Below are 14,965 nucleotides of genomic sequence, written 5' to 3'. Positions count from 1 at the left end.
TTGATGGAAGCAGGATCTCTCTCTGTATTTCTTTGTTGCACAAAATAGCATGTAAATATGACAAAATCATAATGCGTGTAGAATGGAAGATCACAGCAGTATAGATTTGTAGCTGTTTCTGTACAAAACAGTTTTTTGTTTGGAAAAGGGACAGATTCCCTGCAGCTAAATTGCCCCAAAACTGCCTTGCTTGCTAAAAAATGCTGCCGTTTTGACGTTATTTCCTTGTTTCGTCTTATTTCTATAGTGAACTGCAGTGAGCTCTGTCATTTTTCCATTTCTGGGTCTCTTCCGTTTTAGCGTTCTGTTCTCCTGGGTTAGAGGAAATGTTATATGGTTGCTGGGAACTCCATTAGCCCCGGACAGCTGGACCGAATGCAGTTTGGACACCTTCATCGTAACTCAGGTTTGAGACACTCAGGGGTGCATAGGTTCCTTATGCTTATTTATGTAATACTGTTAACATAAAATATATCAATGTGTATTACAGTTTTATATAACTGCTCACAAGCATTTTTCCATACCTAGTTCTCTTTTGCAAAACATTTCATACAGAACTACAACTGTACATGCAACTGTTAACTCATTTCTTGTCCAAAACTCACCAGCCAAAAGCCTCCAAATGTATCAAAATTATTCTATCCAAGAGCTAGAGTTCTTCTAGTAACGCACCCATTTTCCTTCAGAACACCATTGCCTAAAAATATTAATGTACATTTTTATTTAATTTTGATCTCAAAGGTACAGTAGGGCACTGATGTTTCATATAACTGCATCTACATCACACATGTTTTGGCATGGAAATGGTGAAATACTGTAACTGCCTCATATAATCACACGTTTGCACGTTTGGCCACACCTTGGTCTTCCGTGGAGGTCGTCCAAGACAGGAGATAATTGAAGTGATAGAACAAAAACAATTGTGTATTAGCAGTGCTCTAGAGGATCGCTTTGCTGTATTGCAGCAGAAACTGGTAGAATGTGAAGTATATCTTGCATGTCAGTTATCTTGTAGTTCTGGGTAAACCCACACGCCAGCCTGTCTCTCTAACAGCCCATGACTTAAAACATGGCTGGTTATAGTTGCAGTAATTTCACCTGAGATATTACACTCCCTTCATGCTGAGAGGCACCATGTCTCAGTTCTCCTCCTCTTTTCCTTCCTCTTCCTCCTGCTGGAACAAAATTGTTCTGAATTTGTCATTTTTTAATACATAATAACCTGACAGTCTCTGTGTTACAATGACGTGAGAGTGCTTTGTGTTTGGTGCAGCATGGTGATGCAGTGGCTGGCATGGTTACATTGTATCTCTGATGATCAGGGTTCAAGACTCCGTGTGATTGGAGTTTGCATGTTCTCTGTCTTGCCCTGGGAGTTCCCCATATAGTCCAAAACATACTAAGGTTCTGAATGGTATGTGAGTGTGCCCTGTGATGGGGTGGTGCCCCCTCCTGGGTTGTTCTCTCTGCAGAGACGGTAACCATTTCTCTGTTAGACCCTTCAGTAAGGAACTTAACCTCAGGTACTACAGGGACACAGTGTGTCTCTGATCCCTGGTTGTTGCTTGTACATCATTTTGGACGAAACATCTGCTAAATAAATATTAGCATATGTTGGAATTTGCTGTCCGCCTGAATGATACTGGCCATTCTAAGCTGTGACGATTTATTTATTTCAAGCAGAGCACTGTGGTAACAACGCAGTGCACATAAACTGTAACCCCTCCCTCTGCCGTAAGTGATTTTGGACAAAGGCTTTAGATAGATGACTCAAGTATAAAAAGTTTACTTGTAGAAAAATATACTTTTGCATCCGATTCAGCTCAGCTAAAGATAAGGCGAAAGCTTTTAGTAAGGGTTAGTCACTGAATGCATTTTGTGTCAAAATGCTAGAAAAGATGCTGTCTACAGAGAGTGCTGGTATGCGAAGAGTCTGAAAAATTTGGGGGGGAAAACTTGATACTAAAAAAAGTAGATTTTAGATTTTTTGGAATGAGCTGTATTTCATTGGAAGAGTTCGTAGTAGGCTTTTATTCAACATACCATTTGAGGTTACCTCAGCTGCCTTATTTAGGAATTATGTTCCCATTTAGAAAATGAAGTTTTAGATATTAAATATGAATGAACTATTTAAAAAAAAATGACTGATATCCCATCCGGGGTATTCCCCTCCTGAGTACTCTGTGCTGCCTGGGACAGACTCCAGGCCTCCTGACAGACGGATGTAAATCATAACTGACATTCTACTGGGGGTGGTCCCTGGCACATTGCTATGAATGGACTCCTGTGACCCTCTGCTGGGAAAGTGGTCAGGGAAGATGCTGCTCATAGGTAGGGTGGGGCTGCAAGTAGTGCAGCTTTATGATCTGACTCATAGCAAAATCATTGCCTTTTTAAGCAGAAATATTAATGATCGTTCACAAGCCATTTGCTTATGGCTTGAAAAATCCAACATTTTGTTCTTTTTCAGCTTATTAATATTATTATTATTATTATTATTGTTGTTGTTGTTGTTGTTGTTGTTGCAAATTGCTATTCAACAACCATTGCACTGAAAATGCAAACAGCAGCATTTTCTATACTGTGGTAAATAGCAATTTTGTCCCTCAACTTGATAAAAGTAGAAAGATGAGTGGATATAATATTCTGTATAAATGGGGCTTGTTTTCTTTGGTCATGTTAACTCATCGTTAACATTTCTGAGGGATTTGCTAAATACCTGGGAAGAGGGATATTATTTACAGAGTATCATGTTTTTTCTGTCTGGTGAGGTGAAGATGTGACAATGTACCACAGTCAATCCAGCTGGTTGTTTCTGAATCAGGTGAAAACAGCTGCTAGGATTTACAAGGTTGATCAAACGATTGCATTTGTGAGTTGTGAAGAAAGGTGGCATTCCAGACATTAAGAACCCACTGGGCCCATGGTCTGACATTTTAGGGGGTTGCTTTACTAATGACTCTCTTCTCATTTGGCGTCAGACTCCAAGAAACCCCTTCACCTTACACCAATGTAACAAAAGCCCTGCTCTTTCTGTTTTTTTTTCCCCCCCATGTGGAATGACAAAGAATTCTTATATATGTGATATACCTCATCATAATATATGAGAATTGTCTTCACATGGCTCTTCTGAACATTTTATTTGAACAATTGAAGCACTATTAGTCCCAACAGAATCATTGCCAATTTCTCAATGTCTCCGGTTCTTTCTTTTCTTCATGAGTCTCCCCCAGATTTCATACGGTACGCATGCTAAACCCAGAGCTGCATAACCCTTTTTGGTCAGGGTGATAAAACTTTCCAAACAAAGGATCAATATGACCTCTTGCACAAGAATGTTTGTGCAGTCTACCACAACTAATCTATGAGAAAAAGAAAATGAAGGTTTAGTGTACCTTTAAAAAAGGAATGAAGCCATTGTTTCAAGGTTTCAACTTAATGCCTTCTTATGGCAAGCTGGCAGTAAAAGTTGGTGACTTGTGTAGGATTTTGGTATTCACCTCCTTTCCCTTAAACTGAGCTTAGTTTAGTCTTTGTATTTTTATAGCAACCGCTGCAGATTTAAGTGACAGAAATAGCCGTGTGTCGGAATGCCAGCAAAAACAACAAATGAAATATGACTGGCTGAGTTTTATAGATCTAAATTTGAACTAATGTGCATTTGGATTCCTCAACATTCTGACATGACAACATTTTAGAAAGTGCCATGTGGTGGGACTGAAACTCCTTGCAATCCCTTTCAGTTTGGATTTTTTATAACAGCCCCTGATAATTGATTCTAATGAAAAAACTGGTCAGTCCTTGAAATATAGTATTTTTGATGCCGTATGTGTTAAACTTTAAATCATCAGTGTTTATAGTGCAAGGCTGTTTTGTGTCATTGTTCTTGAGCCAGAACTACTTCTCTTACAATCACAAAGTAAAAGCATCATTTATTTTGGATCTGTCCAATTTTTTGCCCTTTGGGAGGTAATTAAAGGTCTAATGTTTACTCTTTTCTAAAATAGTTTACTCTATTCTATATCTATAAAAACAGAAAAGGAAATGTATCTCACCATATAAGTGCAATTAATCTTCTGGTAGATTTGGTTGGTGATTTGGGAATGTACAAAAGTTGTTAATCTCAGACCACAACTGAAAGGTGATTATTTCGATCCCTCCTTTTGGGGGTTGATGTATTTTCAGTGTGTGAACTATAGAGGTCAGCCGAAAGAGAAGCACATTCTTCTTTGCACAATATTTTAAAAACTTGCAATGTATCACAACACCACTAACTAATCATTGTCAATTACCATCACAATAACAAAATACCGCAGTGGATGGATATGTTAATTGCTAGAGCAATTTGAGTGGATATTTCAATCATCTCTCAATAAACATTTTCTAAAATTACCCTTATTTCAAGTTTTCTGCCAAAATTTTTGAAAAGTGAAATAATTCAGCTCCAAAGCTAAATAGTAATATTATCTCAAATAATAATATGGACAAGAAAGCTCAGTGTTTGCATTTCAGCACAGAGAATAATTTTGTATGATAGTAATTATATATGACATGATGTCCCAAAAGACAAAAAATATTCAAATGAATAAGGAAAAGTTGCTATACTTTATATATAGATAAAGATATAATTTGTAAATATGTGTCAAGCGATTGTGATATTTTTGGATCATAATAGTTATCTAAAGTTATTGTAACAACAGAAATGAATTGAACATGATGAATGTCTGGTGTTCCAATACACACAATGGCAGACCTGCATTTACAAGCTGAGTGTTTCATGGAAGGACTAAGTTGAAAAGTCTTCCTTCTAAAAATCATTCTGCTCCCTTTTGTTGGTTTAACTTTCCTTTTTATTTGCTAATAGATGGCATTCCTGAAAGTTTTTTTTGGCAATCTTAAAACAATGCTATCTTAACTCTGCTTTATTGAGTAACTATCCAGTCACAGTAAACTCTGGTGAAGCTGTACCCTGCTCAAAATCAAAAGGATTGCAGTCAAAATAATTTTTTAATAAAAACTCACTTCCTCGTGCAATTGTTTATTACCAAGGTCATTCGTAGAATTTGAACTAGTAACTTGCAGTAATTAGTCCACTTTTTTAACCATCTCCCAGCTTGCTCCCAGATTGTGTTTTCATAGCGCTTTTCCCCTCATAATATGTATCTTAGCATAGCTTATTAATAATCTTTTCTGCTTTATTAATAATCCAGAACTTCATGTTAAGTATGACAGTATGACCACCTCTACTCAAATGTCTGTGAGGTATTTTGTATGAATTAGACTTACCGTTACATGTTTACAACTGTGCATGGTGTTTTGGTTCCATGTTTAATGGAAGCCCTGACTTGTACAAACCAAAATCAAGACCTACATGATTCAAATTGTGTGAGATATATGTTAGACTTCAACTGAGAATCACATTTGACTGGAGTATTTTAAAGTTAAATAAAAACGTACTGAAGTGCTTGCATGCAGCACTGTTGTGAATAGTGAATTAATGTATTTTTTTGTGCAGTTGACTGCAATTTCTTTACAGTTTCTCTATACTGGTGTTTAAATAGTGAGTAGCATTTCCTCACACAGCAATGTCTGCTGCCAGAATAGTGCAATTTAACATAATTTCACTAAATAATGCACTGTACCCCACCAATATTTTTGGAGGGATTATAAGGAAGAGGGGATCAGGTTAATTTAATTTTACAGTTTTTTATTGGTCCTTACACCTGGTTGGGGGATTGAACCCATTCAGCATGGACACTGTTATTTCTCCTTCATGATTCAGAGCATAGTTAGAGACGTCTATATCCATTTTATCTCAGGGCCCTCTGAGGGAAATAGCAGCGGTGTAAATAACTATAAAATGTCAGGCTGCATCATAAATAGATTTGGAAATAGATTTGTTTAGCTTGCCAAGACACTTCAGAAGTACTTCATAATGCATTAATATCTATCCCAGTAAATATAAAAAAACACAGTTGAGTGTGTGGCTTTGCTGAAATTTTAAGCCTTACTGCGGTGCATGTAGAGTGATAGATATTTTGTTACAATTCTCTGGAATTTCAATTGTAGTCTCATTTTAAATAAGTTTGCCTAATTGTGGCAAACACTTGGTAACCCACTGAATGTTTCACATATTTTGCCGTATCATGATCCTTTTTGGCACCTCCACTGCCGTCGCAGACCTGTTTTCTGTGGAACAAACTGGACTATGACTATTTACCTACTTGAAGTATATACTGTAGCATACGATGGAAAAAATTTTTGGAGATGCTAAACATATTTGTTCTTTGCAGAAAAAGATGGAAGTGGAATGTATAACATCTTAGTAAATCTTGGAGTAGTTTTCATCCATCTGTGAATTTTCAGGAGGTGGAGAAGCAATGAAATTCTCCCAGGAGAGAGTCCTGTGTTAGCAGCAGTAATGGGATCTACAGAGTGCCAGCAATTTGAAGACACATTCTTCTTTTTTACTGCAGAAGGTCAGCAGACTGGGTCAAGTTCATTTCCCGTCCCCTTTCCAGCTTCTCTCTGCTTCTGGATAATCCCTTTTGAACAGGAACCTTCGTCTGCTTCCCTTGTACAACTTTGAATGGGTAGTGACTCTTTTAATTATAATATTTTTCTGTTGTTTATACTCTTATATATTGTGCCTAATGGTATTTTTGAATGTGAATACAAAGCAAAGTACAGCCAAAACATTTTCCTTGAACTTAATGGACATGGGAAAGGAGATTCACTGCGTATCTCTATTCTCACACCTGCTGACTGGGTGATTTGTTTTCTGCTGTGGATCTGAATGTATGGAGTCTGCGAGTTCTCTCTCTGTTTCTGGGTTTCCACTGGGCACCCAGTTTGCCTCCCACAGTCCAAAGACATGCGTTTGGGTCGCTCTCTGTCTATGATTTGTCCTGTGCATATGTGTGTCCTGCAATGGACTGGATTTCCGTCCATAGTGTCCCCTGCCTGGTCCTCTTCCTGTGTAATGTCCCTTAGCCTCAAAATGACTAAATGTGCCAGAATATGTGTTATATTTTGAAAATTGAAACAGTTTCAACACCTGTTCCATCCAGCAGTGATCCGATTGAGAAGCTTTCTAAACATATGTGAGAAAAATATGCCTAGCTTGTTGTAAATCACCCTTGGCCCTAAATACCTGTCACCTATGTGAAAGTCCTCTTCCAAAACCCCTTCAATCATTACCCCTAAGACAGTGCTTGTCAGTAATCAGTATTTTTTGTCTGTTGTCATATATTACCTTAACAGTTCTACAGAAGTTCATACAGTGATCATAAAACTCAATAGTAATGTTTTAGTAATAAAATGTAATCTTTAGCAATATCATTGAAGTGTCATTAAATTCAAAAAAGTAATTAAGAGGAATAGTTCCGATTAGGACATGTATGGTTTCTGTAAGCACTTTGTATCCCGGATCTTGCTGAATAAGTGCGACTGGGTTCGGACCGTAATATCGTGAGGTCCTAAGGCGTCCTGGGGAAGTCCTCCATCTACATGTCACCTCCTCAGTTATTTCTGCCTGAGAAAAGCCACCCAGCTCCTGGCTGTTGCGGGGGCATTTTTAACATACTTGCTGAGGGATCAGTCTAGAACGCACCACCCAAGGAGAGCAGCTCTGTTTTAAAGGGCAACATATTAAATGGGCTCAGTATTTTGGCTCTTAACAAAGTAGCAAAACTTTAATTCTCCCTGGTTCCTTGCAAAGAATTAAACTGACATATTTTGGAACAACAGCCTAACAGACTGAAAAATACCTGTTTTAATCCAAGAATCTAACTAAATTATTATAGGATGTTAAAGACAGAGTTTCTTCATAAACCATCTAGTGTTAGGAACAGAGTTTATTAGCTAAATCTGAAAAAATTTAACTGGGCGAAGCGGCACTGCTAGAAAAATAACTGCAGTAATAGATAAGTGATAATGATTACTGTGTGCTTGGAATTCAGTGCAAAAAATAATATATGCATGTATTGTTTTGTAGTCTGCATAGTCTTGAGCCTGTTATAATGTTAAGCGATAGTCTGAATTTAAATTGTCTGGGGAAATACTTACTCACCTTTTATTATAACTGGGTCTATGTTTCCGTATCAAGATTTGTGGATTTTGCCACACAGGGAAATAGTTCACTTCCAAGGTAAAATATCACACGTTAACACTGTAAGAAATATATAAGAATTGGAAAAAGAAGGCAAACTGGCTGTACCAGAGTCTTATCTTTATTGACACTGACAGGTTCATCTGACAAATACTACATTCTGACTTGCAAGCAAGTGCAATGAAGTGGAACTTTATTTAAATTTCTGTAGGCAGTTTCTAGTGAATGTTTGAATGTTATTCTGTGGCAATTATGCAAACCTCAGATCAAACCACTAAACACAAATTCATTTACCATTAGCTAATGTTATTGAAAGAAACAATAAGGTTTTATACATCTTGATACATACGAAAGCAATACTTTCTCATTTTCTTTGATTGTTCAGAACTTATTTTTGGTGTCCATTATTTGTGGCCCATTGTGATTCAGGTGGGAAAATGTGTACCAAAATATTTTTGAATATAGCTAGATTGCAAGGCTAAATTTTGCTGAGAAGGAAATGCTCCCTTCCCCTTCACTAAAACTAATTTTAAGTGTGATCTAAATGCTATTTCATTCAAGAACTGGAATATACAGAAAAATGAGGAGAACAAGTGAATTTTCTAACAATTTTCTAATTAGTTAAAAAATGTATAGGAGTTTCACACAGTACTACTATTTTTATTTATTTATTTTTTGAATGTGTAAAATGTAAATATAACTGACTGAGAAACCCTGCTAAGTAAGACTGAGAATAAAATGCATATATCTTTTGTGGGATGCAGGCATTATTCAGCCTAAGATTCCTAAAGTCCTGCTTGGAATAATAATCTGGTAAGACAACCAATCTGCTATGTAGTGTCACTTTTATTCAACAATTTAAATCCTGACCTCAAGGGCAAACAGCAACTGTTTGACAGTTGCTGTAGATAGCTCACTTCTATTCGTCCTTTGAAGGTCGTGGCCAGTCTACCGTTAACTTGTTCATTAGATTTGCTAGGAGCATATTTACACCTCAGTATTTATTTCCATTTCCAGTTCTTATTTTTATTATTAAATCTAATTAAAAATGCAGAGTTTTGAAACCTGCTACTCTTCAATATATTAACTAGAAGAGTGAATTTGGAGCACTCCCTTAATAAAAAAATTATATTGCTATTCTAAAATGATAGGTCATCAAGAAGAATATAAAAAGCTGACCGTACTTTATTGGCTTTATTAACGTTGTACTCATTAATTTAAAAATGGCCAAACAAATGTTACATAAAATGTTTTATTCAAAAATAAATATTACAATACATTTTCACAGGATATTCATGTTCAACTTAATATGCAAAATATGGAATTCCAGGAAAATTCTGTACCATGTGTCAAAGTAGCAAAAATAACACATATAGTACTATTGTAGAAAAGTAATAAATGCAACAATTGCCTCCAGGAGGCAGATTCCTGTGACTGTGCAGTGGGTTTATGTACATGCTATTTTAACTGTGATACCATTGTTTGATGTGTTTAATAACATTTCCCTTTAGAATCCTGAAAGCTGATTGAGCAATTAGCCTGGGGGAGGGGAAGAGGGAGCCCACTAGAATAGACCTCTTTGTGATTCGTGCCATTGTTACCCATTCAAGCAGCTTCCATTCAAGGGAGAAATCTTTACCTCTAAAGCTCGCACTTCTGTTGCTCCCAATCAATCACAGACCCCCCTTTTGCCCGCGTGGCCTGACAGAGCTATAACCAGTCTAAGCATAAGGGCCCGAAATCCGCCCCCGCCCGTCCCACCAAAGCTGCCTGCATCTACAGCACAGGACAGCACACATTCTTAATGGCCACTTTGCACCCATATGTCAGCAGCATTCCTTCACTCACAGAACCCCCAAAAGTTGGACCGGAAGGGGGGGGGGGGGGTTGCACCAGTCTTAGTTCAACATATAAGGAGAAGGAAATTTCGCTAGCAAAAGATATAGTGCTGTTGCGTTAATCACCATGCCTCCAGTTCGACTTTATTTACACACGTATCGCTCCAGCGTCCTTTCGCACTTCTTGCAGGTGACATAGCAGCACCAGTGGTATCTGCAGTGACACCTCTCCACCGTCTTCTCCATGTACGCATTATATCCTCGGCCGCAGCACATCAGGTGGCAGCTGTCACTGCCGTTAGACGTCTTGTTGCACTGCCTGGGTGATGAGAACACGCCTTGTTACAGCTTGTGTCATACAGTACCTACAGCTGCTACAATGGAATTCCCAGGCTTGGGGTTAACTGGCTGCTACATACATTGGTTTTCACATCATCTGATCACACAAACAATTTATTTAATCGTCCCTCTAATAGCACTAAGGTTGCTTGCAAAAAACTTATGATAAGAACTGGGTCTGTTGTGTATCACCTGAACGAAAAAATGAAAATACCTGTCATGTGTGCCCATTGAGCCGTGCTTCTCACTGTGTGCGCAGTAGTCTGGGGAACTGAGCAGGTAGACAAGCTCAGTCTCCCTCACTGGCCTGACATCCAGCTCCTTAGGCACAAGCTGTTTACGGGCCCCCATGTGTCGATGGATCACTTTGGTCGCTGCAAGGTATTTGGATTTGAGATCTGCGGCGATGTGGTTGATATCATGCAGCCCCTTCCAACATGTCTTGACCGAACAAGACCCAGATACACCGTGACACTTGCACTTAGTCTCCATGGAATCTACAAGAGACTTAAAATGGAGAAAATGTGTTATCATTATGAAGAAATGCTTTCAACCATAAAAGAAATATTTGGGGGGGGAAATCTATTAATAGTCGCTATACCTGTCTTCCAACAGCGTTGTTGTGTAGATGCATCAGCCGAAAGGCTTGAGGGCCAAATCTGCTGTTTTTCATGGGCGCATCAGAGAATGCAGAACCCATCTGAAGACCGTAGCGAAGATTGTCGCCACAGCCGCCCCATCTGAAGTCGGGTCCCGCTTGCTCCGCCGGCGCCGGCGCACAGGAGCAGCTGGGCAGCTCTCCAGAAGCGCAGGCTCGGGCGATAGAGTGGCTCACCACCGCGGCGGCTAAGGAGAATACAAAAGCCGATTCTCGCGTACCTAGGGAAACACCATGTAAGCCAAATCAGTTGTGCAAAGCATGCATATTTGCAGTTTACATGAAAAAATCTGGAAACAAAACACTTGTGAATGCAGGTTTATGTAGTAAAAATAATTCTATGCGCAACTAAAGTTTACCTTTTGCTAAATCCGGTGTGAAATGCGGCGCGCTCTCGATCGATGAGCAATTCCACCGCATGTCCTTGAATGCGTGCTGACAAGTGAGTTTGGTAAGCTTTGCTGCATGGACGATACTGTGCATCAGCTCCAGATTTCGCCGGCAGAGCTGTAACTGATCCGGGACCAGGCCATCCAAAAGCTTGCAGTGATGCGTCTGATTCCATCCAACTGAGCTACCATTTACCGTGAGTCCTCTACAAAAGGAAGCAAAGTTCTCTTCATGTCTAACCATTCAAAACCTAACTCATACAAATACCAAATCAGAGAATAAACAGTTCAGAATGATACATTTAGTAAGTAAACTAGTTAATCACACAATCCATTTAATAAAATGAATACCCATACTTACAGCCAATGGATTGCTGAGCAACGGTATATACAGAGTAATGTCAGCAAAAGTAAGTTAATGGTTTTCATTATAGTTCAGTTTGGAACTTTGTTAAAAAACCTTACAAAAATCTAGTGGATTAAAATATTGAGAATAGTATATTCCCGAGGTATGGCGAAGTTTGTTTGTAATCCAGACGAAGTGATTCCTTATCCGATTGACACACCGCCCCGGGTACAGTACACCCAGCTATAACATGTTGTGTCCCTTGTCGCCTTATATACACCCCCCCCCCAAACCACGCCCATCGACCCGAAGTAGATTAATGAAATTCTTAGGCATCGTACATTCCCCAGTCGCGAATATCAACGAGCTACATTCATAGGTAAATCGGTGGCAAAAAGAGACGCCCGAAAGACGTACTCATGTTCTGTTTGATTATATATTCAGAAAATACGAGACAAAATGGTCAATAACAGTCCATCTATACAAAATACTAAGTAGATAATAACTAGGCAACCCAATAAAATTTTTGTTTGATTCGCAGTGATTATTGCGCTAGGCTATATAACTAAGTTGATCCAAAATATCACATTTTATCAATGTATGCAAACGCCAAACATTTTAGAAAAAACAACATTCTAAAATTAAATATAATTTGCAATATCCCCTAGCAAGAATACGTCGAGCATAAAATGGTACATAAGTTATGCTTAAATACAGGTAAATAAACTGAGATCAATTACGACTGATTCGTACAATCATTTTGATTAAATTGACGATTGTTTCCTAAACTAAAAAAAGTCTAAGTGGACTAAAAAACACAGCCTTACCTGGCTCGTTGGTCTAGGGGTATGATTCTCGCTTAGGGTGCGAGAGGTCCCGGGTTCAAATCCCGGACGAGCCCTTGTGTTTTATTCTCTTACGGTTATAAAACTGTCCATAAGCAAAAAGCATTGATTTTTATCCAATTATTATTGAGAGAACATTCTGACGGGACACGCAATTGAGCAATACTATTGAACAACATAAAAACGCTAATAAGGAATAGCCGAAATATTTATTTAAAATGTTTAATATATTTAACGAATCCATAAACATATGACCTATACTACGCGCACCGTAAACCTTTGTAAATAATGGCCAAAGGGCACTGTGATATTAGTTAAATCGTTTTCTTGTTTTAATACAGCCTCTATTTCCTAAAGGCGAAAGTCAATAAACACTTGCCACGGAAAACTTTCAGACTATGGCTTTTATGCCATTGAAGGCAGTTGCTTGGGTCTTGGTAACAAATTTACAGGTGTCATAATTTGACACATCCTGTCGCCACAGTCCCGCATTCGTCAGTCGATTGTCATGCGTGGAAACCTGTTATTTTCGCACTTTCTTATTTGAGTTAGTCACCCTAAAACCACACCGCACGTTTCACCCACTGCAATAAAAAGATGTGGGCAATTTTGATTTTCTAAATATTTTCAATTCAGCCATAGAAACTACTCTTCATCCCGACGTGTGAAATTAGAATAAGTTATAATCAGGCCATTAAAAGATCAGACGGCAGATATAACGTGGTTGCAGAAAGCACAATTAAAACAGTGATTTAGTGGTTAATTAAGATTAACACATCTTAATCTACCAAAGAGGTTTCCCAGCATTACTCAGTCGTGCAACTGATTATAATAATCCAATTATCAGAAGCCAGCAATTGCGCCAATATTATTCTAAACCTAAAATGAAAAGGAAATTTTGAGTGAATTATTTTTGAAGTACAATGGCAGTGTTTACGCGGTGTTCTGCAGTTGCTTTTTTGATATTGATTTTTTTCCAGCTTGTAATGGAATTACAGAGGCTTTAGAATTATTCTTTTGTTGTATTACATTTATTACAACCAATCCATGATCATAAAACAACCCGAGAACTGGCTTTAAGAGGTATTGCCACTTGAGGGATTTTAAGTAGTTAATTATCTGCATGTGGTCTAAGATTAGTGGTTGAAAGATTTTTTCAGGGGATATCAGTGGGTCATAGTAAAGGCTTAATTTAACCTACTGTTTATCTAGTCCTCATTGTAGTCCCTTTGCCAGAGAGGGTAGCTTTTTCTTCTTAAGTATTTTTCAGAAGATTTTGAAAGGTTTTAATTATTGCCAAAATGAACTTTGTGGACTTTGACAAAATGAAAGACAAATGGCTTTTAAAAAAAAAAACTAGCAAGGGTCTAATAAGTTGTTCAGCACAAATTATGTCTTAATTTGAATTCACAATATGTTTTTATTGTAGTAAGATGACCGATGATTACTGGTAACCCTGAACCCAAAATGCCCTTTCAGTCTTAAATGTTATCTCCCAATGTTTGGCATGACAAGGAAGCATCTACTGAGACAATAATCATGGTGATGTGAAATGTCACAGTAGTTTGTACCATGCCTTCAACCCACTTGATAGCATTGAACAAAACAAGGGCAGCTTGGCTCTTTCAATGACACAATTAAACCACCTTTTGCAAAGTTAGAGAAAAGTGGGTTGTTCTTTCGTTTTCTGTTTGGAACTGAAGCTCATGCCTCATACACAAAATGCAAATAACTGAAGATCTGATCTCACCAATGTTAAACTGATGTAGCCTATGTCATACCTTAGACACTTTATCAGTCGTCATTTACCAAAAATTTCTAGAAATCTATTGCCATTTTGTGGCTTAGTACTTAAGTTAATCAATGTCATTCTTCAGTTGAGTCATAGGTTTCTCAAATTACCCAAATGAGACAAATAAATCAACCAGAAATGCTCTAAATTCTTATGGAAGATGCAGGTTTTATGGAAATCCTTAAAAAGAGCTCAGAGCCTCTGGATTATATACAGACGTCAGCTTACAGACAAAAGCCACGCTACACAAAAAGTGGCTTACCATTCAAAATTATGTAATTAGTTATATTTGTGTGGTATCATTGCTATATTTTGTATGTCCAATTATATATATGTTATTTCACAAAAATACCTTCTAAATGTGGCCACTTGGCAAAGGGGAGTGACTGAATGTCATATACCTCCGAAATGCTACATATAGAATCAAGAATATCTTTACACAGAAATAACAAGACTTCATCTGAGAAGTTTTCTAGTTCAAAACCTTAAATATCATTTAAGCTTTACAAAAAGAAAGGGCTTTTCTTAAATCCATATACAAATCCATTGTCTTCTAATTCTCATCTCAAGCACATTTAATAGTGCTTTATCTTTTTTAAATCATTTAAGTTGAAAATTAGCAACAGAGTTAAAATTGAGATGATATAA

At 37.8% G+C, this 14,965-nt stretch overlaps 1 protein-coding gene and 1 non-coding gene across 2 annotated transcripts; one reads left to right on the top strand and one right to left on the bottom strand.

The window, feature by feature from the left end:
• Positions 1 to 9,348: 9,348 nt before the first annotated feature.
• Positions 9,349 to 11,940, bottom strand: wnt11f2 (wnt 11, family member 2). The gene is made up of 5 exons (XM_023795968.2): positions 11,696 to 11,940; positions 11,305 to 11,540; positions 10,889 to 11,166; positions 10,502 to 10,794; positions 9,349 to 10,267 (listed from the first exon to the last, which is right to left on the bottom strand). The coding sequence occupies exons 1-5, from the start codon at positions 11,761 to 11,763 to the stop codon at positions 10,093 to 10,095; spliced, it is 1,050 nt and encodes a 349-aa protein (XP_023651736.2). The 5' UTR covers positions 11,764 to 11,940; the 3' UTR covers positions 9,349 to 10,092.
• Positions 11,941 to 12,509: 569 nt separating this feature from the next.
• trnap-agg (transfer RNA proline (anticodon AGG)) lies at positions 12,510 to 12,581 on the top strand. The gene has a single exon. It is a non-coding gene; the product is annotated as a tRNA-Pro (tRNA).
• The last annotated feature ends 2,384 nt before the right edge of the window (positions 12,582 to 14,965 follow it).

This window comes from Paramormyrops kingsleyae, chromosome 18, assembly GCF_048594095.1.
Source record: "Paramormyrops kingsleyae isolate MSU_618 chromosome 18, PKINGS_0.4, whole genome shotgun sequence".
Lineage (NCBI taxonomy): Eukaryota > Metazoa > Chordata > Actinopteri > Osteoglossiformes > Mormyridae > Paramormyrops > Paramormyrops kingsleyae.
This window is presented reverse-complemented; position numbering and strand designations above follow the sequence as displayed.

Bases quoted from the DNA above. Each gene is read 5' to 3' on its own strand.
- wnt11f2 (XM_023795968.2), bottom strand. From the start codon at position 11,763: ATGAAAACCATTAACTTACTTTTGCTGACATTACTCTGTATATACCGT. The intron at 11,167-11,304 runs GTAAACTTTAGT...GTGTTTCCCTAG, and splicing joins CACACCGGATTTAGCAAAAG to GTACGCGAGAATCGGCTTTT. The intron at 10,268-10,501 runs GTATTTTCATTT...CTCATCACCCAG, and splicing joins TCAATGGGCACACATGACAG to GCAGTGCAACAAGACGTCTA.